General features: G+C 47.1%; 1 protein-coding gene across 2 annotated transcripts in view; it reads right to left on the bottom strand.

Moving 5' to 3' along the window:
- Nucleotides 1–26,093, bottom strand: part of FNBP1L (formin binding protein 1 like) — a 688,366-nt gene that overhangs the window by 330,382 nt on the left and 331,891 nt on the right. For both annotated transcript variants that reach the window (XM_078668213.1, XM_078668214.1), the window contains exon 6: nt 11,862–11,966. In XM_078668213.1, the coding sequence (XP_078524339.1) occupies nt 11,862–11,966 (105 nt within the window). The remainder of the gene's footprint in view (nt 1–11,861; nt 11,967–26,093) is intronic.

Here is a 26,093-nt window from a genome sequence, read left to right as displayed (position 1 = left end):
ACCCCAAACCTTAGAAAAAGTCAAACTTTGCTAGGCAAAGCCTTTTTAACAACCTTAGTTTCAGGTCTACTGCTCCATATCAGCACCAGGCAACCTGGCGGTCTCTAAAACAGCCCATATAAGAACAACAAACCTTGGCATTCAAAGCAATTTAAAACAGGCCAACAAGTCTCTGCACAGGAGCCATGCTGCATGAACCTGAACCCCTTCATTACCCATGTTTCGGAGTTCGTCTGCTCATTCCACTCAACCAGAAATCCTTACCTGTTGATCCACTCATGTAAGATTTACTTAAAAAAAAATCCTTGTCTTGACCACCAAAACTAGTTACTATCCCCTCACTACACCTCTCTTCATGCTCGGCAAGCAAGCATGTCAACATCCTATATTAACATCCTCACCCTATTGTGCATTGAATAATGTGTAATATGCAATTTTCCTTATGTACATTTGGTAACCATCAGTCTAACACACACTGACTTTGCATTGTTTTTGTGTACCAATAATTTGCTCTGTGAAGCAATTCTGTTGGGAAATGATATTACAACTAAATACCTAAAGAGGAACATCAGAGTTCCTCATATCCGTATTATGTCTGCAGTGAAGGACAAGGAACCATTTGCTTCTCAAATGACCCTGTGGCAGAAAGCCATGTGCTATGACGGCTACCGACATTAAAAGAACAACAGTTTCCCTTCATTTGATGATGCCAGACAGATTACAAGCATCCCCCATGTCAGTCATGTGTGAGCTGACTGAGCTGGCATCGATAAAGAGAGCAAGGACTTGTGAGTTAATATGTGAATAAAAACAGACAATATATTTGTTCAAGTAAGGTCTTACTTGGTGCGAACTCGCCAACAAAGGGCACATGTGTTATACAGTAGAAAATCATTTTGTTTTAATAGTTTTTTATAGCGTAAACATGACCCTTGCGGTATCAGAGCACTTTACAGGTTTACAGTGAGCAGAGTAGTAAATACAATAATATCAAATTCGCTACAAATTCAGTAACAACCGAATATCATAGTTCCGTCACTAATAACATATTGTCATAGTTCAGACCACTGCAAGTACCAGGCAGTGTTGAGAAGCAGGGGGTACAGTTGGTACTGCTAGGAAGAGCGCACTAGGTAGGCAGATACAGATATAAAATATAAACCAATGCACAAAATAATAAAAATACAAAAAGGGAAAAAGTTACTGGGGTGGAGTTCAAAAGTGGATACAGCCTATACCAATAGGGTAGGAGGAGCAAGAAAAAGACAGTTATGTTTAATCACAGGTACCTAAATCAAGATAGCAAATGGGATCACTAAGGAGAGGGAAAGGAGTTCTGGAGGTGACCGAGAGACAGAAGAGTCAAAGTTATATATTCAGAAAAGAGGGGGAGAGTGGTAACAAACTCGAGGTCAACAGAACCCTTTTCCACGTCTTTCTCCAAGGCGGTGGAGGGGTGTAGTGCGCACATAGGGCCAGGCCAAGCTAAGGGTGAAGCAGGGGTTGGAAGCACAAAGTGTCCATTTCTTGTGAGATAGCTTGAGAAGATGTAGAATACAGTATATTGTGTTTTGAAGGCAGGTGCCTTCATGCACAGTGAATAAGTGCTGTTCCCCAGAGAGAATCAACTTCTCACCCAGGGAAAATGCAGAGAGTGAAAGTCTCTGTGCACCAAGCAGGCAATTTCGTGGGTATCTGGCATCTAGGGGAAGCCACTGTAGTGAAATGAGAACTAGGAGATGCGGCTGAAACCACATGCGCCAGAGACATAACTGTGTCTTACATGATAGAAGGGACCATTGACATGCGGCCAAGTCCGCGTTATGAAGACCATCAGGAAGTGTGTTTCGATAAGTCAAATAAAGCTACTTGTGCAAGCTTGTGCACTTACAGTGCACTATTAATCAACAAAACGGTGTGAGATAAGATGTTTTAAGAAGTATATTTTCTTCTACATATGTTTTAAAATACAAAGTTGCCTCGTGCACTTTTTTGGTACAAGAGGCGCACATTTCAGGCAGTATAGTTTCGAACAAAATGTTGAATAAAGTAATGCTTGTGTTTTTGGCTCTTAGAGCCACTGGTTCACAGACTGTTATAAAATGGAGCATGCAGGTTCATACTCAGCAGAAGGATCCAACTAGGTCTATGGAAGTCAGCCCTGGGTGCAGCTCACTATGCCATGACAGACACTTGCCAGTCCTGAGTTTTCATGTGGTAAGCATTCTTGGTGTTGTAGTCTTGGGTGGCTTTCACTGAATTCATTACACTAGCACACCAGATAGCAATGATGTGCAGGTTTAAAAACATAAGAGTGGAAACAGTATTTTTGATGACATGTGGTGAAGGTTCTGGCCTTGTCCGTGTGACATACAATCAGACAACACAGATTGTTTTGATCCCTTGCTGTTATAGGATTCCGTTTTAACAGCCAGGCAGCATAATAACACATTCTGCAAGAGGTGCAGTTTTTACATGCAGACCTTTAACATTAAGAGGCTGTATACGGGGAAAGATATAATTTTCTTTATCGAACAGGCAACAACACACTCAATAATGAATAGAAATTTCTGAGCACTCAAAGTTCAAGTGAAAGTTAAACTTCTAATTCAGAGAGTCGTAAACTCTCAAGTGGTTTTATTTCTGGTCCATTGTATTGTTCATACAGCATTGATGAATTACAAGAACTGCCAAAACGTGTTTCATCGTATGGCTTGTCGGCCCTCAACTTCCTCAGGGCTGAAAAATAGCAAAACAATGTACTTCTAAAAATTGGCCCTTGAGGCCAAGTGTCATTTCCAATATCCAATCGTCCATGGCCATATTGCCAAATGGAGCACTCTCCGACTTAAACGTCTCGATAGCAGTGAAACGATTGGATATTGGAATGGAGACTTGGTCTCAATGGCCAATTATTAGAAGTACACTCCATTTTGCTACTTTCGAGTGGTGAGGAAGTCGAGTGCCCACAAGCCATATGACAAAACATGTGTTGGCAGTTCTTGTAATGCATCAATGCTGTATGAACATAACAATGAACCAGAAATAAAACCACTTGAAACTTTATGACTCCTTGAATTAGACATCTAACTTTCACTGGAACTTTGAGAGCTCAGATCTTTGTTCGGCATTGATTAGCCCCTAATCTTAAGGGGTTATTGGGTAGCCAGCCCCTGCTCTAGAGCACTACCAAATTGTTACACTTTGCTTCTCACGATATCCCGGATAGTATCAGTGAGCGCCTTGTCTTGTGCCTGGCTACCTTGTCTCTGTGAATACGCTCAATAATTCATTTTTATTTCAAAATCCACATGGACACACTTTAACCTGTAATAGAAATGAAGCTATAAAACTGATCTATTCTGCTGCTGCGCTAGTGCTAGGAGCAAAGGTGGCGTCTGTACTGGTTAAAGGTGCATCCATGCTCATTAACTTCTTCCTTTCTCCGGCTCCTCCAAACAGGTCTGGGATTTCCCAAGAGGACAGATCTTCTGCAGGTGTGGGCCCATGGATTTTCGTGGAGTGCCATTTAGTCTAGGCTAGAGGTACTTCCCAATGCCGCCCTAGAGCTTAGGGTGGGTAGTATGACTGGACTATCTTCACCTGCCAGTCAATAGGGGAGGATGCACTCACAGCACATTTCACCAAAGTGCAGTTAGTTTAAGGTGAAACACAGGCCGTGACTTATCTCAACCATACAAAGACTCCACCGGTTTCCGATGATTAAGTGTTAATTATAGGGCTCTGACTAGGATCTTTAATAATTCATCTAAGATGACCTGAGGCCCAGAATTAAATCATGTGACCCTGTCCGTATGCTTAGGTTCCTACATAAGGGCTGGCCAGAAATACCGAGAGTAAAAAAATTAAAGAAAAACACAAACATCTGGGCAAGCTTTCCAAGATAACCGGGGTGCTAGATGGTGGCAATACTTCCAGATTAGATGATGAAGACAAGACAGTTCGGCAACTTCAAGAGAATATTAAAAACAGGGCAATATTAGGAGCACGTAAGGCAGAAGATTATTTTTTTAGACAGCGCCTGGATACCCATGAGCTTTGGTGCCCTATTAATGCATTTGACTTTACTTTTCATAAGGATTAGTTACTTACCTGTAATCCTAGTTCTCTTCCAGGGGTATACTTATCAAAGTCATAAGCACTGAATTATCTCCGCCCATAAGCGGGAACCCGGAACATATAGACTAATACATATATATATATGTGTAAAATATATAAAAAAGAGTACATAGTACTGAGAAAATTATACACATATACATTTATAACTAATAATATGCAGCCTCAACCATAACCAATAGGCTAATAAAGCCATATTTACATGTCTTCTGCAGCATGAAAATAACCAATAAAATACAATGCAAGAAAAGGACCTGTACCTTAAATGCATTCCACAGAAACAACCTTTTATTTTTATCAAAGAACAGGTAATAAAAAGCAATTAGCCTAAGTAGGCTGCATAAATAAATAAAATCCCTGTACAGAAAAGGAGACTGTCACCTCACCTTTAAGGCCTCGGAGAATCTGAACACTTTGCCTTTAAGGCCTCCAGGGGGAACTCTGCTCCCATCATGCCCCACAGGTGACAGTTAGGTCAGTTCTTTTGTACGGTACACAAACCTTGCAGGAACCTGCATCAGAATGCAATCATAATATATTAAAACATAATGCTACTGCTCACCCGGGGAGGCGGGAGGGTGCTTATGACTTTGATGAGTATACCCCTGGAAGAGAACTATGATCACAGGTAAGTAACTAATCCTTCTCTTCCAGGGGATACTCATCAATAGTCATAAGCACTGAATAGAGTAGCAAGCTCATACCCACTTCCAAGCGGGCGAGCAGAAAATAAAGAACCAAATACATCGACACATATAAACTCAAGTAGCATGAGCAAACAAGTTTCTCAGTGATGCTTGCCCAACTTTAGCATCTGCCTGCGTGTCTGAATCAAGACAGTAATGGCGTGTAAAAGTATGGACTGAATTCCACGTAGCTGCCTTACAAATTTCTGCCATAGTTACATTCTTAAGAAGAGCTGTGGTAGCAGCTTTTCCCCTTCTAGAATGGGCTTTTGGTCTACCTGACAAAGACTTGTTAGCTAACTGATAAGCTAGAACGATGCAAGAAACAATCCACCTAGATATAGATCTTTTGGACGCAGCAGACCCCTTATTGATAGGACCGTAGTTAATAAACAAACGGTTTGACCTCTTCAAACCCTTTGTCCTCTCTTCAAGTCTGACGAATGGAGAGATCTCTCTGCGGGAGTGGTAGGATTTGGAAAGAAGGTTGGCAACGTAATTGTCTGATTAATGTGAAAATCAGAAACAACCTTGGGTAGAAAAGCAGGATGTGTTCGAAGCACTACCCTATTAGCATGAAACACAGTGAAAGGTTCTTTACAACATAAGGCCTGGATCTCGCTCACTCTGCGAGCAGAGGTAATGGCCACTAGAAAAGCAACCTTCCAAGTCAGATGTTGTAAAGAAGCTTTATGTATTGGCTCAAAAGGAGCCCCCCATCAACTTATTCAATACCACATTGAGCTCCCAAGGCAGAGAAGGTGACCTGACTGGGGGGTACACCTTTCTCGAACCTTCAAGAAAATCTTTCACCACCGGCATCCTAAAGAAAGAAGTCTGGTTAGGTGACTTTCTGTAAGCGGTGATAGCTGCAAGATGAACCTTAATAGAGTTAAACTGAAGGCCAGACTTAGCCAAATGCAGCAAATAAGGCAAGACCACCTGTTCCGGACCGTGGATGGGGTCATGCCCGTTGTCCATGAACCACAGAAAAAAGCGTTTCCATTTGAAGCCATACGACTTCCTCGTAGAAGGCCGCTTTGCCTCTAAGGATCTGCATACAGTCCGGATTCAACTGTAAGTGACCATACTGGATGACTTCAGGAGCCATGCTGCCAGGCGCAGGGAGGGCAAGTTGAGGTGGAACACTCTCCCCTCCGGCTTGGATAGAAGATCCGGGCGACACGGCAGTCTCCTGTGTGGCACTTCCAACTGAAGGAGGTCTGGAAACCATCACTGGCAAGGCCACTCCGGAGCAATAAGAATCATCCGGGAGGTAGTCCTGTACATCTTGTTGATCACTGTTAGTATCAACGGGGTCGGTGGAAAAGCGTACAGTAAGTTCTGACACCAATCTATCAAAATGGCATTGCCTTGAGACCCGACCTGGGGAAACCTGGATGCGAAGACGGGGCATTTTGCGTTTCCCGCGTCTGCAAACAGGTCGATGTCTGGAGTTCCCCATGACTGAAAGATGTTGTCTGCGACTTCGTCGTTGAGGACCCAGTCGGGAGCCTCGATAAAGTCTCTGCTGAGGAAGTCTGCCTGAGAGTTGAGGGAGCCCGGCAGATGTACCGCCACTATCTATAAGTTCCTCGCCAGCAACCAGTGCCATACATTTTGGGCCTCCATGGAGAGTGACCTCAATCTGGTACCCCCCTGTTTGTTCAAATAGTACATTGTTGTATTGTCTGTCTGAACCAGAAGGGACTGAGACTTGACCGATGGCAACAGGGACTTGAGAGCTAGATCTACTGCTTGTAGCTCTAACAGATTGATATGATAGCCTTTCTCGAACTCTGACCATAGCCCTTGTACTTGTGGAGGGGCCCATATGAGCACCCCAACCCTGGAGAGAGGCATCTGTGATCAGAGACTGTGTTGGAGGGTCTTGATGGAACGGCACTCCTCCCATTAAATGAGTCCTCTTCATCCACCATTGAAGAGAATCTCTGGCCATTTGATGAAGAATTATTTGATCCTCCCAGCTCCCTGACTTCTGAATCCATTGATCTTCCAGGCACTGCTGGAGAGGATGCAAGTGCAACCTTGCGTTTGGAGCTATGAAGATGCACGATGCCATGGACCCTAGAAGAGACGATACCTGGCGAACTGTTGGAAGGCTGGTATGCAGAAGAGTTTGACAGTTTGTCCGTATTGATAACCACCTCTCCTTCGAAGGACACACGTTTACATTTTCTGTGTCTAAGAAGGATCCGAGATAGTGATTCTTCTGCGTTGGATTTAGAATGGACTTCTTGAAATTGACATGAAGACCCAACCTGTGTAGAAGCTGGAGACACTTCGTCAGATGCTCCTCCAGCAGAGATGGGGACGAACTTTTCAGAAGCCAATCGTCCAAATAGGGATAAATGAAAATTCTCTGCTTCCGAAGGAAAGCCACCACCACTGCCATACATGTGGAGAAAGTTCGTGGAGTTGACTTCAGACCGAACGGAAGCACTGCATATTGGTAATGGCAAACTGACACTCGGAACCTCCAAAATTTGCGATGTCTCTTGGAAATCGGAACATGAAAGTATGCATCTTTTAGATCGATGGAGCACATCCAGTCCCCTTGATGCAGTTGAGGAAAAATTTGATGGAGTGCCAGCATTCGAAATCTCTTTCCGAATGAATCTGTTGAGCAACCTCAAATCCAATATTGGTCCGAACTCCGCAGTGGGATCCTTCTTCCTCACCAGAAAGAAGCGAGAGTATAGCCCTTGATTTCTTTGCGGACGTGGAACTCTTTCTAAGGCCTTTTTGCAAAAGAGATTTTTCACTTCCTTTAGTAGAAGCCTGTAATGCTGATGACCAACCCCTTTTGGAGTCACAACCGGAGGTGGACTTTTGAACTTGGAGGTATTCGTTTTGAACAATGTTTAGAACTCATTTGTCTTTGGTCAATTCTCTCCACTCGTCTAGAAATAGGGCAATGCTTCCTCCCACTGGAGTGGACAACAGACTTAGAGGAAGTTCTGTCTCATTGCTTCTGAGGCTGCTTCGAAACCGCAGACTGCTGCCTGTTTCCGCCTCTGGCCCTGGTTCTGCAATTGCCCACGCTGCTGAAACGGCTTTGAAATGAAAAAAGAGTTTCGCAGTCGTTTTCGCCCCTATGACAAAAGGTCAACAGCTTTCAGAGTATCCAGCTCCGCCTTCATTTTGGCCATCTCATCGTCCGCATGCGATCCAAATAATATTGCCCCGTTGGATGGAAGATTGACTATTTTTCATTGGGCATCAGGCTTAAGGCCCGTGAGGCAAAGCCATGCAGATCGTCTGGAACATATGCTGTGCGAATAGCCATGCGCCGCGAGATCCGCAGAATCTGCAGCCGCACTAATACTTTGGTTTGCCACCACGCCACCTTCTTCCACAATCTCAAGAAAATACTTTTGATCCTCCTTAGGCAACTTTTCCACATACCTAGACATAGAATCCCAGAGGAGGCGGTCATAGCGACCCAGCAGAGCCGCAGCACTAGCCACTCTCATGACGGACCCCTATGTACTACACATCCTCCGTCCCAAGGAGTCCATGTTTTTACAGTCCTTCTCCGGAGGAGCCGAAGAAACAGACGTAGCCGAATGGGCTTTCCTGGCCGCCGCCACTATGAGAGAATCTGGTGGTGGATCAGTGCACAAGAACAGAGGATCCTGATCAGGTGCCCTGTATTTTTTCGCAATTCTAGAAGGCCCTGAGCCCACCGTAGCCGGCGTTAAAAAAAAGTCTTCATTGCCGGTTCTAGCAAACCTGGCACCAACGGAAGAAGAGGTCTAGCCGACGATTTATGATGTAATGTTTCAAATATAACTGAAGATTTCACAGGAGGCACTGCCATAGTTATATTGAATTTGCTAGCTCCTCGGCACAACACTTCATTGAAAGTCCCTAAATCATCTACAGGAGACATCCTGGAAGGTGGTGTTGATGAAAATGTGGGGGAATAGTCTCTGTAAGACGACCTCGTTGAGGTGGACGTGTCAGGAGATCTGTGCCTTCTCTTAGGAGTAGTAGACCGATGAGACCTACTACGATCCCTTGAGTGCGAACGCCTCCTTACTGGAGACCTAGATCTTCTTGTAGACCCACCAGCCGGTGGCCCTGAAGCTTCCTTGGTAAGAGGCCTGCTATTAGGTTTGGGCTGCATCTTCCAATGACTGATGCTCTCCAACCATCTAGGAGACAAGGTAGTAGGAGGTGTTCTACGCACCGGAGAGCCCTCCGGGGTAACCTGCACTATTTGAATTCCCATCGACTATGAAGAGGAACTCCGAATAGACTGCGGAGATCTGGATGCTGGCGTAGGCGCCTCTCTGGGAACCAATTGTCTGTCCCTTGACGTCGAACCAGAATGAGCCACAATAGAACACTCCTTATGAGTTGAGGCTCTGACCGATTGAGACCTGGTCAACGATGCCATCGACGTCGGGTCTTTCGACGTCGACCTTGGATGGTCTGCCAATGCCCTCGACGTCGGCTCCGACCTCGGCAAAGACCTATAAGGGGTCCGAAAGGCCGATCTTAAATTGTCTCGACGCCGACCTTGTTGCCAGTGGCATAGATCTCGACGCCGATCTTTTTGACGTAGAACGAGCCTTTTCGTGCCTCGAGCCCGAGGCATGCCTCGACGTCGACCCATGTCTCGACAGCGACCACGATCTTCTCACTCTCGACGTCGTCTTCACCGCCACCGACACCAAATGCCTCGACGTCGACAGACTTCTCGACGGCGACCTTGACCTCTGCTTCGACGTCGACTTGTGTCTTAAAGGCGATGTCTTAGACAACGACGTACCTCTCTCTACTGGTCTCGACGTCGACATACCTGACGGCGATCTAGACTTCGACGCCAAACTCACTTTCTTCGACGTTGACGCTTCCTCATGTCGTTTTTTCTTACTTCTAACCTCAGGGGAAGTAGATCTTCGACGTTTTGCTGGAGAAGAGGGCCTTCCAGATGATCTCTCACTTCTCGCCCCCTTTTCATGACGTCTTTCTCTCTCCACCAGCTCCAAAAGTCAAATCTTCTCTCTTTCCTTCAAAGTTCTTCTGGAAAGTTTGAGGCAATGATAACATTTTTCCACATCATGTGTGGAAGGAAGACAAACCACACAAACAGAATGAGGATCTGTTTTGAACATTTTCTTCCCACAGGAAGGACTGTCGAAAAAAATCAGGAAAAAACTAAATTCTGACTGAAAAACAATCAGATTCAGTCGAGCTCCAGTTCCAGGTTCCTCACACAGAACAAGCCGGAAAAAAGAAATGACCTAACTGTCACCTGTGGGGCATGATGGGAGCAGAGTTCCCCTTGGAGGCCTTAAAGGCAAAGTGTTCAGATTCTCTGAGGCCTTAAAGGCGAGGTGACAGTCTCCTTTTCTGTACAGGGATGTTATTTATTTATGCCGCCTACTTAGGCTAATTGCCTTTTATTACCTGTTCTTTGATGAAAATAAAAGGTTGTTTTCTGTGGAATGCATTTAAGGTTCAGGTCATTTTCTTGCATTGTATTTTATTGGTTATTTTCATGCTGCAGAAGACATGTAATTATGGCTTTATTAGCCTATTGGTTATGGTTGAGGCTGCATATTATTAGTTATACATGTATAGGTGTATAATTTTCTGAGTACTATGTACTCTTTTTATATATTTTACACATATATATGTATTAGTCTATATGTTCCGGGTTCCCGCTTATGGGTGGAGATAATTCAGTGCTTATGACTATTGATGAGTATCCCCTGGAAGAGAATATACTCTTACATTATGATGCTGAACTGCACTAAATGTACTAACAAAAGCAATGATGGTCTAATTTCTCAAATGAAAAATGTTGTATTGGTGAAGAGTGACACACCCCGGTAATTTGCGTCAAGCAAAATCTGCTCCTCACATACGCAGTGATTTAAAACTGAGAGATACGAACTAAGGAACTATTAGCGAAAACTCTAGAACTGTCAATGCGAATTGCAACTAGGGCGCACTCCAGCTCTCCCTTTCAATGAACCAGTTTGGGCTGTTTGGAAATATCAAAGGAGGATGCTACTTAATCTTACCAACAACCAAAAAAACAAACAAAAAAAAACAGTGGCATTTCGTTTCACAAAACCAGAGTAGATTTTTGTAATGCAACAAGACATTTCACATAGCTCTCCTGGTTTGGGGTTTTACCGTACTTCAGGTCAGATGATCACCAAGCACTTCAGTTCTCCATTTACTTAATAACATGAACTGATCTGGCTATGCCTTACTTGATTATACAGTTTTACACAAAGAGGACTCCAGAAAGGTTTAGAAGGATTACAATACAGGTTCTGTTTAAATAGAGATTCAGGAATGTTCAGCGTCATTTCTAGATCTTGGCTACTGATTTCAATACATCACCTTTCCAGAGGGAAGGCTTTGGATCAACCCCTTGCTCCTAATTTGATGGCGTTATTGTGAAGCTCACTTTCTTGCTCCTGATTTAATGGCTTTCCTCCCTATGCTTCCTCCCTTTCCCCTGCTCCCTCTTCCCACTCTTCTCTTATCCCCCTCTTTTTGTATTTAACTCTAAACTTTTACAACTCTTGTCGCCCTCAGCCCACTCTTTAATTTTTTACCACCCGATGAGCTGACAGCCGTATCTTCTTGACCATTTAAAATGCCTGACCAGGTGTAAGCATGTGCATATATATATATATATATGCTGTAGGCATCTTTAAATGGTTTTGTTTCATCTTCCAAGATGGCCACCATGGATGCGTGCACAACCAAGATGGCTGTCTTCCGACAGGAATAGTAAAGAAATAACATAAAACATCTTTAAATGTTTTCCCCTTGGATGCATTTGCCTGTGGCTGTCAGCGCTGCAAGCATTTTGGTCTATTTCGACAAATTAAGATTGCCACTGCGTACACATGCACATTGGCAGCAACCGGCTAGGATAAAACAAAAAACAAACGTAAAGCTAATTGGTTTGATGGTCGAGACTTACTGACTATACCAACGCTGGTTCCTTTATTGGAAGTTATTCGTCAAAAATAAGCTTACTTTATCCACATCGGCCTTCGTTGTATTGGTGTCGTTGTCCAGTCGTTCATATGTTTGTTGTGCCTTTTCTGCCTCTCTGCATTCTCTTTCAAACTTCTTTTTACTCTAAAAAACAAATTGGACATGCAGAACACATTTAGCTGAAATATATTATTATTTGGGCAACACAACAGTGCCTCTGTCTTATTTACTCCTAAATTCCAGTTTGTTCACTCATCACATTTGCTATAGTTACTTTCACATCCAACGTAAAGAACACCATTTTTAAATACATAGCCTGCTGTATAAGCAACAAAACCAAAATAAAGAATACTATAGAAAGATTATTTATCCAACTAGATCTCCAGAAAATCTCGTGGAAGATGGCATACTGCTTGGACTGAAATTGTGGGATTTTATGTGCTTGATTACGATAATCAAAAATAAGTCTATTAGTTACATATGCAGAAGACTTTGAACAATGGAGGGATCCAATCAAACATTTAGAACTATAACAAACAAAATTATCTACGGATTGTCATTCAAAGCTTTTTAGTGTGTAATCTTCTTGAGTTTCGCAGAAAATAGATAAAATAGTATTTCTACAAATGATGTGCAGGAAGAGAGGTATGAAAAATATGTGCATTGGCTTGAAAACTCGAAAAGGACCAAAAATCCAAAATTCACTGGAGCAGAATGATGTCGCATAAAGACACTGAAGTAAAAAAACAAAAAACTTGGAAGGAGCAAAGAGGGGAAATGGTAAAGCAAAACCCAAGATAGGTGAGATCTTAAATGTGAATGAAAAGCAAGAAAACAAGTTACTAACCTGTAACTACAGTTATCCAGAATTGGTATCTTTTATTCCCCGTTGCCGAGATGGGAGTCCCACGGTAAAATACAAAAGTAGTGCCGTAAAATAATAAATAGGCTAGCCTTTCTACGTCCTTATAGGAAAAGGATCAAAAGTCAGCTCCAACCAAACAACTACCAGCACCTTCTAGAACACTCACAACAGAAGTAGTTCTCCTCAGATTTTCCAAGCACAAGTGGGTAGTAAATATCCCCAAAATGCTGAGAACTGACTCCAAGGGGAGGAGGGTGGGTGCATGTGAATCTATGAAAGATACCAATACTGTATAACTGTAGTTACAGGTAAGTAACTGGTTTTCTTATCCAGTATTGGGGTATCTTTCATAGATTCACATGCCAGAATCAGAATAGCAAGCAGTACCCTAATTGTACTGTCGTTAGCGGATGGTGGGAGACATGTATTCGTAAACTCCCAATAGACATCCATAATCTTGAAATATTGTAATGACAAAGCATAAAAGGCAATAATCATATTAAAAAAGACAGCGGATATAAGCATGAGAATATATAAAAATAACTCAAAGCATAGTAACGTACAAATTGAGAACCATAGGAGCATGAAGACTGTAAGCAATATAACTGAAAGCTAATAACAAATAAGCCTTTAAGAAATGTAAAGAATCTGACCTTAATGAAAGAGATGGCGTAACACAGCTTGTCCAACTGCTGCATCCTCCCTTAGTGCAGATTGGAGGCAGTAGTGTCTTGTGAACGTGTGGACATTCTTCCATGTCACAGCACGGCATATTTTGTCCAGTGTAACCCCAGCAAACAAAGTTATAGATGCAGCAACAGTTCTGGTGGAGTGTGCTTAAGCCTTCACCGTGAGAGGTTTATTGGCTTTTTCGTAGCAGAATTGAATGGCAGATGCAACCCAACTGGCTATTGTGGCTTTTGTCACTGCGTTCCCTGTTTTCCTTGAACGTAGACCACTAACAGTTGATCCGTCTTTCTGATCTCTTTTGTCTTTTGAAGATAACATTTCAAAACACCTTTTTACATCCAATGAATGTAAAGCCCTTTCAGCTGGACTGGATGGATTCGGAAAAAAAGTTTGCAGCATTACTGGTTAATTCAAGTGAAATTGCGTCGGTACCTTCGGAATGAACTTAGGATTTGTCCAAAAGAGTACGTAATCCTGGGTAAGAGTATGAAGGGTTCTTTGGTCATAAAAGCCTGAATCTCACTAACCCTTCTTGCGGAAGTAAGAGCCAGAGGGCTACTTTCCAAGTGAGGAATTTAAGTTCTGCTTTATGGACCAGTTCAAATGGTCGTCTCATCGGTTGTGCTAGAACCACATTGAGTTCCCACTCTGGAGGAGGTGCAAGCACAGGAGGAAAAGTGCGAAAAAACGCTCTCATGAATTGTGTTATAAGAGAAGATGAACATAAAGAAGATTTCCTGTACCTGGAAAGAGCAGCCAGGTGAACCTTGACTGACGAAAAAGTGAGGCCAGACTTGGCCAGTGAGAGCAAGTAAGGTAGAATCTGTTCAGCGGGGCCTTGAACTGGATGAACTTAATTGGCTTCACACCAACAGAATCTTTTCCATTTTAGACAATATGTTTTGACAGTGCTTTCAGCACGGGATTTAGACAGTATGTCTCGACAGTCCTATGAAATATTGAGGTCTTTGAACTCTAGAAATTCAGGAGCCCATGCGTGCAAGTGCAGGGACTGTGGATCCGGATGGACTACCTGGCCCTTGTGCTGTGCTCTGTACATGAAGACACTGGTAGCCATGTTGTAAGTTTCTTAGACTTCTTTATTAAATCCAAGTCAAGTATTATCAATCAAGCATCAGCCATGCACCAGCTCCTACGCCAGCCCCACCAGGAGCAATCTGCCTAGCTGCTCAGCCCATCTCCAACGGTCACCACTCATCCACACAGGCACCCAGGCATTCCATTCATCACAGTCACACCAACATTCCATTGCTATCTCTCACTCTGGCTGAGCAGGTAGGAGGACCTAGGCTGATTTACATACAAATGTAAACCTTAGGATATAACATCGTTGATAACATAGTCGTTGTTGGATGAAGGCGAATGGGTCTGTCTTGTGACAACATAAGAAGCACCTGGAATTAATACTGTCTGGGCCAACGAGGTGCAATCGGGATTAGGCGGCGGCCCTCCAGTTTCATCTTGCTGAGTACATTGGGGATTAATGGAATGGGGGAAAAGCGTAGGCATAGATCCTGTATCATCTCATTGAAAGGGCATTCCCACATGACCCCGGTTGAGGGAACCTGCTGGCATAATATTGGCATTTCTTGTTCTCCTGCGATGCAAACAGATCCAGAGCTGGTTTGCCCCATGTCCGGAAGATTTTGTTCACCTGAGTTTGTTCCAACTTCCAGTCGTGGCAGCCGGATTGAGACCTGCTTAGTGTATCTGCCAGGGTATTGTGCAGACCCTTGACATGCTTGGTCTTCAAGGATATTCCGTGGATTGTTGTCCTTTCCCACAATTCCTGCGCTTCATGGAAAAGCGTCACAGATTTTGTTCCTCCTCGTTTGTTTATGTAGTGCATGCTGGTCGTATTGACGGTACAGACCAGCACTGAGGAACCTGCTATCCTTGGAAGGAAAGCATGAAGAGACAAAAATACGGCTCAGAGTTCCAAACTGTTGATGTGGTGTTGTTTCTGTGTCAGAGCACTTTTCCTGGATTTGCCAGTCCTGTAGATGACCTCCCCATCCTTCCATGGAGGCGTCTGTTAAGATGAAGTCCAGGATATTTTGCAGAAAGGTGAGACCTTGGGCAGGATTTGCTGTTTGGGACCACCAATGGAGTGCGTCCACCATTTGTGCCGTAACGGATAACATCCTCGAAAGAACCCAATGCTTGTTGCCATTGTTTCTGTAGTTCCTCTTGAAGACTTCTCATCTTGAGCCGCGCCAAAGGGACTAAGTTGATTGCTGAAGAACACATCCCTAGGAGCGATTTGAATATTCAAACAGAAACTAACTTTCTTTTTTAAATGGTTGTCTCTAATCTTTGAAGGCGCACTTGACGGACTTGAGACAAGAATGCCTTGCACTGGACAGTGTCCAGGGACGCTCCTAGGAACGAAGGGAGCAGAGTTGGAAGCAAATTCGATTTGTCCTTGTTCAAAGTGAGTCCCAGCGTATTGAACAGATGGAGACAAGTTGTTGTGGCAAGATTGGCTTCCTGCTCCGACGGAGCGTTGAGCAGCCAATCATCGAGGTTTGGGAAAACTTGGATCCCTCGGGATTGCAAGGTCGCTGCTACTGGTGCCAAGCACTTGATGAAAATCAGTGGTGCTGATTTTAGGCCAAACGGGAGCAGCTTGAATTAATAGTGGGTGCCAGCCACTGTAAATCGTAGATATTTTCGGTGTTTTGGATGGATAGGGATATGAAAGTATGCGTCTTCATTGCAGAGCGCCCAGAGACTTTGCAGTGTCTGTGTCCTTTATTGCTAAAAGAGCGTCATCAATATGTTATCCGAACAGTAAGTCCCCATCAAACGCCATGTCCAGGATCTTAGTCTGAACCTCAGGTCTGAAGGTAGTAGCTTTAAGCCACCCATGGCGTCTAGGAACTGCTGGTCCAGCTAATTGCCGAAAGCTCGTGTTGGCGATATCTAACGCACAATCAATTGTTTGGGGGGCAGCTCATTCACCCTCTAATAAGACCTTCCTCCTGTCTTTGTTCCTCTGTGATGAGCTCTATCAATCCCCCATACCGGACCACATTTGATGGTCATAGAGGCCAATGATTGCTAAAGCATTAGCAGCTCTAACTGTTGCCGCTGCCATAGAAGAGAATTTCTTCCCCATAAGGTCCATACAACGTCCCTCTCTGTCTGGAGGAGTGTTAATAGTTGTTGCTGGGTTTTTCAAATGCCTCTGTGCAGCCTGAGATATGACCGAATCTTGTCTCGGGTGTCCTACAAGGCAAGATTGACTGTCCTCCGGAGTGGGGTATTTTTTGTCTACACGAGGTAGCACCACCGGTATGGATGCAGGCGTTTTAATGATTTTTACACCCTCCTGCCAAATGTAATCAATAACAGGAATAGAGGGTATGACCTTTCTAGTGTCTTCTTTAAAATCATGTAAAAAAACAAACAGTATGTTTCCATGACAGAAATAGGTAGTTTGAACCTAGTGGCTGCCCTCTGCATCAAATTATGAAATCCTCTGATGTCTTCAGGAGGAGAATCAGAGGGTAAGTGCGGAGGTGGAGATGGTGTCTGGAATATATAATCATCCCAGGGATCCGGAGCATTTGCCTGATCAGGCAATTCACCTTCCTCTACTTCTTCATCCGAGGAGGAAGTGTCCTGGTGTCCAGTGTCAGGTGGAACCTGTGCAGGATCCGGTGTACTAGTTATAGTAGGCTCTGGAACAGGAGTAGGAACCTCTACTTTAGGAAGTGGGTTCTCCGTCGGAATTTGCGGAGGAGGAAATATTTGACATTAATCCGCCAACATAGCCTGTGGATCCTGAATAAGTGATTGAGGCAGGTGAGCCATCTCTCTATGGTGTGGTTTCTGTCTGTGATGGAACTGATAGGTAGGACATGGAGCCATATATTGTCATCATCAATGTCTTGGCATTTAACATTGAGCTCAGATGGACTATGAGCTGATCCGTATGGACCTTCATCATCATAATCCTCCTCCTCCACGAAACCCTCTAAAAGGTGGGATGGCAATAGAGGAGACACTTTACTATAGTCTTGAAAAGACCTTTGAAATATCTTGAGCTGAGAAACTCTTGTCGACGGGGGCACCAACGGTGCAGAAATCAGTATTGTAGGAAGGGAACTCGTCGACGGTCCTGTCGTCAGCGGTGGTAAGATAACGGGAACACTCATTAACGACGTCTGCGAGCTCCACGTCGATGGTCTCGTCGGCTGCAGTGTAGTCGTCGATGGCTCGGCCGTTGTTGGAGCTGTCGTCATCAACGGTGTGGTCGTTGACGGTGTCTTCACCGATTGATTCTTTGTTGACGATGGGTCGTCGACAGACTTAGACGATGGCCTCGTCGTAATAGTGATTCGCGTTGACGAGTTAGGATAGGAAATAGCCATCGTCGTTGGCATTGACTACGTAACACATTGTCGACAATGAAGGAACAGTCGTCGACACAGATTTTTTTTAAGTGTTTTTTTACTTACAGAGTCTGTAGAAGATGATCTTGGACGCTCTGTAAGCGGTGTAGAAGGCGAAGACAACGTTGGCTCAGAGGAATGTTTAGAAAACCCCTTTATGAACAGGCTTATCCTGGGAAGTTTTAAGATATTTCCTTCCCTCACCTCAGGAGCTTGCTTGAGATCTAGCCCTCTTACTAGATGTGGAAGCTCGGTCCTCTTCCTCAGCCAAAGAAGAAGGAAGTTCTTTAGAAGACTTGAGCCATACAAGTAATCTTGCCTCTCTATCCCTGAGAGTCTTGCTGGGAAAGGTACAGCAGATTTTACAGTCTTTACTCTCATGTTTAGGGTAGAGGCAATAAAGACAATCTTTATGTAGATCTACATGGACCCTTTTCTTCCCACAGGTCCTGCAGGAAAACTGAGTAGCACTCAGGGAGACTCCCTTCCACACGATGTGCGGTGAAAATCTGAAGAGAACTGCTTCTGTTGGGGGTGTTCTAGAGGGTGCTGATAGTGATTGGTTGAAGCGGACTATTGGTCCTTTTCCTATAAGGACGTAGATAGGGTACTAAGGTATAGCCTTTGGCCTCTTTTAGCCTATTCATTACTCATGGCATTACTTTTGTGTTTTACCATGGGACTCTCCTCTCGGCGACGGGGAATAATTCAGGCATGTGAACTATCAAAGATACCCCAATACTGGATAATGTGAATATGATCAAGGTTTTGTTGCAAATTTTTTATATTAAATTGAAACACTCGCAAAAATGAGGGCGGACAAAAGATATTTTGTGAGAACAAATATAAAAAATACTGTGAGCATTTTGTAGCAATTAATTTATCTTTAACTTAATTTAATCATCAAAGGCAGAATTATAAAGCAATGCTGCGTTTGTCTTGCTAAAGCAGACCGCTATTTTATTCCATAATATTTACATTTACCAGGCTCAAAATCTTGCAAAATACACATTAGGATAACTTTGCAGGGACTGGTCGACAGCAAACTTACACATTGAGTTGATGGGATCTACGCGGTTTCCAGAAAAGGCTACACTTGCATTTAAGTAGATCGATTATTTCCCATTATCAACTCGTGGTTAGCCTACCATTGTAAGGTGGGACTGGAAACTGTTTATTTATAGTTTTGTATAGCACGTGCAAGACCCAGAGTGTGTCAGACCACTTTTCATAAGTTGCAAGACCAATGTCAGAAAAAAACAAATAAAAAAGATACATAAATGTAAATTACTACTGAACAATAAATCCAGCAAGTGTGTGGTTTAAATATACATAATAAAGCCACCACACAGAACAGCATGTAGAATTGAGTCAATAAATGATGCTAAAGCATTGATCCTGTAGGCCTGGTGTACCGAAGAACATCCAGCATAGAGTAAGGTTTGAAAGAGTAGGCGTATGCTCCCAGTAGGGTACTGATCCTCGTACTCCAGGCATAGCATCTGAATTGCTTTACCCTACAGCTGGGTATAACTAGATTTTGCATTCAGTAGGATACAGTTGGAACAGTAGGTTTTTTATATAGTTTTTTGAAGATTTCATGAAGGGGATCAGTTGTAATCGCAGGTGGAATGGATTTCCAAACCTCCAGTGTATTTGGTGTGAAAGATTGCTTGAGTGTCCTTTTCTTTCTGCAGATCGGGTGTTCAAGCAGAAGCAAGTTGGAGCTGCGCAGTTTCCTTCGTCTGCCTGACACAACCAGTTTGTCAAACAGAAGTGTCAGACTGAAGAGTTTTATGAAGTGTAGAAGTTACAGAATGCTTCTACCTTCAATCGGCAGCCAATTCAAAGAGATCATAATTAGGGTAATGTGATCTAATGTCGTGGTGCATTACACCACTATGGCTGGACTATGGAGTGCTGGTTTCAGGAGAGCACGATCTAGTTTGATGCCTTCCATGCAGTGCTTAACTTGAGCCGGTGGCTTCCCGTGCTCGGCACCGGCACTTAATTGTCGAAACCCACACTTAACCGCATGCGTGCGTCGGAATTCCGCCCGTACACTGGGTTTTAGGGATTCGCACTTTACATGACGAGCTGGGCTCGACATGAGCGTGCGAGGAGGCTACGCCATGACGAGCCCAGCTCGTCATGAGCGTCGAAGGGGTTAAGACAGCTGCAGTTTGTATAATTTAGAGATAAGCAGATCAGCAATTGTGCGATTTTTTTTTTGCCTGAAATAGGCTGAATTGTCACGCTTGTAGCAGTGTGCCGGTTAGTAGTTGTGCAGATACTGTCACAGGCAGCGCTTGCAGGGACAATGAGTGGTGTAAGCTGCAGAGGCCTCCTGACTAGAGTCTGGTACTTACTATTTTACAAATTAAGCACTGCTTCCATGACCAGATGGTTTCCACAGTGCAATCTGCACAGTACAAGTCTGGATTACTTGCTTAAAGTCTTATTCACGCAGGAAAGATTTCATACCACGTAAGTCGGATTTGAAATGGAGCTCCTTTTGCTAAGTAGTTAACATGGGTTTGCCGACCGATTTGTGTCCGGCACGAACCCTAATGACAACCTAGGTTCTGAGAGCATTCAGAGAGGATTGAATGAGATTGTGCACCTCTGGGTCGAAATCAATAGAAATTTAGGTTAGGTTTAGTTTGTGGTGATAGACCGTAATCCATGATTGGTGTTTTCCAAGGTTGGTGTTAGATAAGCAATGTCTTCTGGAGAGGTTACGTTTAAATAAAGCAGTGTCGTCTGGATAGAACTAGAAAGAAATGTTGGAGATAGACAGAAGACAGCCATTGGGCTCCATGTACAAGTTGAAGAGAGTGGGTCAGACTATGGAGCCTAAATAAAGAGGTTACGAGCAGTGCTTAATTTGAGCCAGTGGGTGCCAGTCAGAGCCAACAGCACTTATTCTTGGGAACCTGCACATATCTTTCTACATCACACATTTCCAGAGAACAAGAGAGAACAAGCATTGGAAATGCAATAGGTCTCGCATTAGAAAAGTTGGAGTTATTGGTCTTGTAAATGACATATTTTATTTATTTGTTGGTTTTTAAAATTGCTAAATTGATGGCTTTGTCATTTACAATGCCAATAGTTATAACTTTCGCGAATGTGACACCTATAGCATTTGGAATGCAACATGTTTTGTATTTACGTCACTTAGATGGCAGCTCTGGTCGTTAGGCCACATCTCTAGAGAGCAGGAGAGTGCAGCAGGGGAGAGAAGCACAGCAATGCAATAGGTCTCGCATTAGGAAAGTTTGAGCTATTGGTATTGTAAAGGACACATTTTTTATTTATGTGCTTGTTTTGAAAATAGCGAAATTAATAGCTTTGTTATTTACAATGCCAATAGTTTTATCTTTCGCAAATGTGACACCTATTGTAACACAATATGTGTTGTGAGGGTGAGTGAGGGTGAGGGTGAGGGGTTGAGGGTGAGGGGTTGAGGGTGAGTGAGGGTGAGGGGTCGAGGGTGTGTGAGGGTGAGGGTGAGTGAGGGTGAGGGGTTGAGGGTGAGTGAGGGTGAGTGAGGGTGAGTGTGAGTGAGGGTGAGGGGTTGAGGGTGAGTGAGGGTGAGTGAGGGTGAGTGAGGGTGAGTGAGGGTGAGGGGTTGAGGGTGAGTGAGAGTGAGGGTGAGTGAGGGGTTGAGGGTGAGGGGTTGAGGGTGAGTGAGGGTGAGGGGTTGAGGGTGAGTGAGGGTGAGGGGTCGAGGGTGAGTGAGGGTGAGTGAGGGTGAGGGGTTGAGGGTGAGGGTGAGTGAGGGTGAGGGGTTGAGGGTGAGGGTGAGTGAGGGTGAGGGTGAGGGTGGGTGAGGGTGGGTGAGGGTGGGTGAGGGTGGGTGAGGGTGGGTGAGGGTGAGTGAGGGTGAGTGAGGGTGAGTGAGGGTGAGTGAGGGTGAGTGAGGGTGAGTGAGGGTGAGTGAGGGTGAGTGAGGGTGAGTGAGGGTGAGTGAGGGTGAGTGAGGGGTTGAGGGTGAGTGAGGGGTTGAGGGTGAGGGGTTGAGGGTGGGTGAGGGTGGGTGAGGGGTTGAGGGTGAGGGGTTGAGGGTGAGGGGTTGAGGGTGAGGGGTTGAGGGTGAGGGGTTGAGGGTGAGGGGTTGAGGGTGAGGGGGTGAGGGGGTGAGTGAGGGTGAGTGAGGGTGAGGGTGAGTGAGGGTGAGTGAGGGTGAGGGGTTGAGGGTGAGGGGTTGAGTGAGGGTGAGGGTGAGGGGTTGAGGGTGAGTGAGGGTGAGGGTGAGTGAGGGTGAGTGAGGGTGAGGGTGAGTGAGGGGTGGGTGAGTGAGGGTGAGTGAGGGTGGGTGAGGGTGAGTGAGGGTGAGGGGTTGAGGGTGAGTGAGGGTGAGTGAGGGGTTGAGGGTGAGGGGTTGAGGGTGAGGGGTTGAGGGTGAGTGAGGGTGAGGGTGAGTGAGGGTGAGGGTGAGGGGTTGAGGGTGAGTGAGGGTGAGGGGTTGAGGGTGAGTGAGGGTGAGGGGTTGAGGGTGAGTGAGAGTGAGGGTGAGTGAGGGGTTGAGGGTGAGGGGTTGAGGGTGAGTGAGGGTGAGGGGTTGAGGGTGAGTGAGGGTGAGGGGTTGAGGGCGAGTGAGGGTGAGGGTGGGTGAGGGTGAGTGAGGGTGAGGGGTTGAGGGTGAGTGAGGGTGAGTGAGGGTGAGGGTGAGTGAGGGTGAGTGAGGGTGAGTGAGGGTGAGTGAGGGTGAGTGAGGGTGAGTGAGGGTGAGTGAGGGTGAGTGAGGGTGAGTGAGGGTGAGTGATGGTGAGTGAGGGTGAGTGAGAGTGAGGGTGAGGGTGAGTGAGGGTGAGGGTGAGTGAGGGTGAGGGGTTGAGGGTGAGGGGTTGAGGGTGAGGGGTTGAGTGAGGGTGAGGGTGAGGGGTTGAGGGTGAGTGAGGGTGAGGGTGAGTGAGGGTGAGGGTGAGTGAGGGTGAGTGAGGGTGAGGGGTGGGTGAGTGAGGGTGAGTGAGGGTGAGGGGTTGAGGGTGAGTGAGAGTGAGGGTGAGTGAGGGGTTGAGGGTGAGGGGTTGAGGGTGAGTGAGGGTGAGGGTGAGTGAGGGTGAGGGTGAGGGGTTGAGGGTGAGTGAGGGTGAGGGGTTGAGGGTGAGTGAGAGTGAGGGTGAGTGAGGGGTTGAGGGTGAGGGGTTGAGGGTGAGTGAGGGGTTGAGGGTGAGGGGTTGAGGGTGAGTGAGGGTGAGGGGTTGAGGGCGGGTGAGGGTGGGTGAGGGTGAGTGAGGGTGAGGGGTTGAGGGTGAGTGAGGGTGAGTGAGGGTGAGGGTGAGTGAGGGTGAGTGAGGGTGAGTGAGGGTGAGGGTGGGTGAGGGTGAGGGGTTGAGGGTGAGTGAGAGTGAGGGTGAGTGAGGGGTTGAGGGTGAGGGGTTGAGGGTGAGTGAGGGTGAGGGGTTGAGGGTGAGTGAGGGTGAGGGGTTGAGGGTGAGTGAGGGTGAGGGGTTGAGGGCGAGTGAGGGTGAGGGTGGGTGAGGGTGAGTGAGGGTGAGGGGTTGAGGGTGAGTGAGGGTGAGTGAGGGTGAGTGAGGGTGAGGGTGAGAGAGGGTGGGTGAGGGTGAGGGAGGGTGAGGGAGGGTGAGGGTGAGGGAGGGTGAGGGAGGGTGAGGGAGGGTGAGGGAGGGTGAGGGAGGGTGAGGGGTTGAGGGTGAGTGAGGGTGAGGGGTTGAGGGTGAGTGAGGGTGAGGGTTGAGGGTGAGGGTGAGGGGTTGAGGGTGAGTGAGGGTGAGGGTGAGTGAGGGTGAGGGGTTGAGGGTGGGTGAGGGTGAGGGGTTGAGGGTGAGTGAGAGTGAGGGTGAGTGAGGGGTTGAGGGTGAGGGGTTGAGGGTGAGTGAGGGTGAGGGGCTGAGTGAGGGGTGAGGGTGAGTGAGGGTGAGGGGTTGAGGGTGAGGGTGGGTGAGGGTGGGTGAGGGTGAGTGAGGGTGAGTGAGGGTGAGTAAGGGTGAGGGTGAGTGAGGGTGAGTAAGGGTGAGGGTGAGTGAGGGTGAGTGAGGGTGAGTGAGGGTGAGTGAGGGTGAGTGAGGGTGAGGGGTTGAGGGTGAGTGAGGGTGAGGGGTTGAGGGTGAGTGAGGGTGAGGGGTTGAGGGTGAGTGAGGGTGAGGGGTTGAGGGTGAGTGAGGGTGAGGGGTTGAGGGTGAGTGAGGGTGAGGGGTTGAGGGTGAGTGAGGGTGAGGGGTTGAGGGTGAGTGAGGGTGAGGGGTTGAGGGTGAGTGAGTGAGAGTGAGGGTGAGTGAGTGAGAGTGAGGGTGAGTGAGGGGTTGAGGGTGAGGGGTTGAGGGTGAGTGAGTGAGAGTGAGGGTGAGGGTGAGGGGTTGAGGGTGAGGGGTTGAGGGTGAGTGAGGGTGAGGGGTTGAGGGTGAGTGAGGGTGAGGGTGAGTGAGGGTGAGGGGTTGAGGGTGAGTGAGGGTGAGGGGTTGAGGGTGAGTGAGGGTGAGTGAGGGTGAGGGGGTGAGGGTGGGTGAGGGTGAGTGAGGGTGAGGGTGAGTGAGGGTGAGTGAGGGTGAGGGTGAGTGAGGGTGAGTGAGGGTGAGTGAGGGTGAGTGAGGGTGAGGGGTTGAGGGTGGGTGAGGGGTTGAGGGTGAGTGAGGGTGAGTGAGGGTGAGGGGTTGAGGGTGAGTGAGGGGTTGAGGGTGAGTGAGGGTGAGGGGTTGAGGGTGAGTGAGGGTGAGGGGTTGAGGGTGAGTGAGGGTGAGGGGTTGAGGGTGAGTGAGGGTGAGGGGTTGAGGGTGAGTGAGGGTGAGGGGTTGAGGGTGAGTGAGGGTGAGGGGTTGAGGGTGAGTGAGGGTGAGGGGGTGAGTGGGGGTGAGTGAGGGTGAGTGAGGGTGAGGGTGAGGGTGAGTGAGGGTGAGGGTGAGTGAGGGTGAGGGGGTGAGTGAGGGTGAGTGAGGGTGAGTGAGGGTGAGTGAGGGTGAGGGTGAGTGAGGGTGAGGGTGAGTGAGGGTGAGGGTGAGTGAGGGTGAGTGAGGGTGAGGGTGAGTGAGGGTGAGGGTGAGTGAGGGTGAGTGAGTGAGGGTGAGTGAGTGAGGGTGAGTGAGGGTGAGGGTGAGGGGTTGAGGGTGAGTGAGGGTGAGGGGTTGAGGGAGGGTGAGGGTGAGGGGTTGAGGGTGAGGGGTTGAGGGTGAGGGTGAGGGGTTGAGGGTGAGTGAGGGTGAGTGAGGGTGAGTGAGGGTGAGTGAGGGTGGGTGAGGGTGGGTGAGGGTGAGGGGTTGAGGGTGAGTGAGGGTGAGAGAGTGAGGGTGAGTGAGGGGTTGAGGGTGAGGGGTTGAGGGGGAGTGAGGGTGAGTGAGGGGTTGAGGGTGAGGGTGAGGGGTTGAGGGTGAGTGAGGGTGAGGGTGAGTGAGGGTGAGGGGTTGAGGGTGAGAGGGTGAGGGTGAGGGGTTGAGGGTGAGTGAGAGTGAGGGTGAGTGAGGGGTTGAGGGTGAGGGGTTGAGGGTGAGTGAGGGTGAGGGGCTGAGTGAGGGGTGAGGGTGAGTGAGGGTGAGGGGTTGAGGGTGAGTGAGGGTGAGGGTGGGTGAGGGTGGGTGAGGGTGGGTGAGGGTGAGTGAGGGTGAGTGAGGGTGAGGGTGAGTGAGGGTGAGTGAGGGTGAGGGTGAGTGAGGGTGAGTGAGGGTGAGGGGTTGAGGGTGAGTGAGGGTGAGGGGTTGAGGGTGAGTGAGGGTGAGGGGTTGAGGGTGAGTGAGGGTGAGGGGTTGAGGGTGAGTGAGGGTGAGGGGTTGAGGGTGAGTGAGGGTGAGGGGTTGAGGGTGAGTGAGGGTGAGGGGTTGAGGGTGAGTGAGGGTGAGGGGTTGAGGGTGGGTGAGTGAGGGTGAGGGGTTGAGGGGGAGTGAGGGTGAGGGGTTGAGGGTGAGTGAGGGTGAGGGGTTGAGGGTGGGTGAGTGAGGGTGAGTGAGGGTGAGGGTGAGTGAGGGTGAGTGAGGGTGAGGGTGAATGAGGGTGAGGGTGAGTGAGGGTGAGGGTGAGTGAGGGTGAGGGTGAGTGAGGGTGAGTGAGGGTGAGTGAGGGTGAGTGAGGGTGAGGGTGAGTGAGGGTGAGGGTGAGTGAGGGTGAGGGTGAGTGAGGGTGAGGGGTTGAGGGTGAGGGGTTGAGGGTGAGTGAGGGTGAGGGGTTGAGGGTGAGTGAGGGTGAGGGGTTGAGGGTGAGTGAGGGTGAGGGTGAGTGAGGGTGAGGGGTTGAGGGTGAGTGAGGGTGAGTGAGGGTGAGGGGTTGAGGGTGAGTGAGGGTGAGGGGTTGAGGGTGAGTGAGGTAACCTGGCATGGTAACCTGAAAAAAATGTGGGTGTGA

The sequence above is a fragment of the Lissotriton helveticus genome, chromosome 1_2 (assembly GCF_964261635.1).
Source record: "Lissotriton helveticus chromosome 1_2, aLisHel1.1, whole genome shotgun sequence".
Taxonomy (NCBI): Eukaryota; Metazoa; Chordata; class Amphibia; order Caudata; family Salamandridae; genus Lissotriton; species Lissotriton helveticus.
The sequence above is the reverse complement of the archived record's forward strand: the minus strand, read 5'-3'. Positions and strand labels throughout refer to the sequence as shown.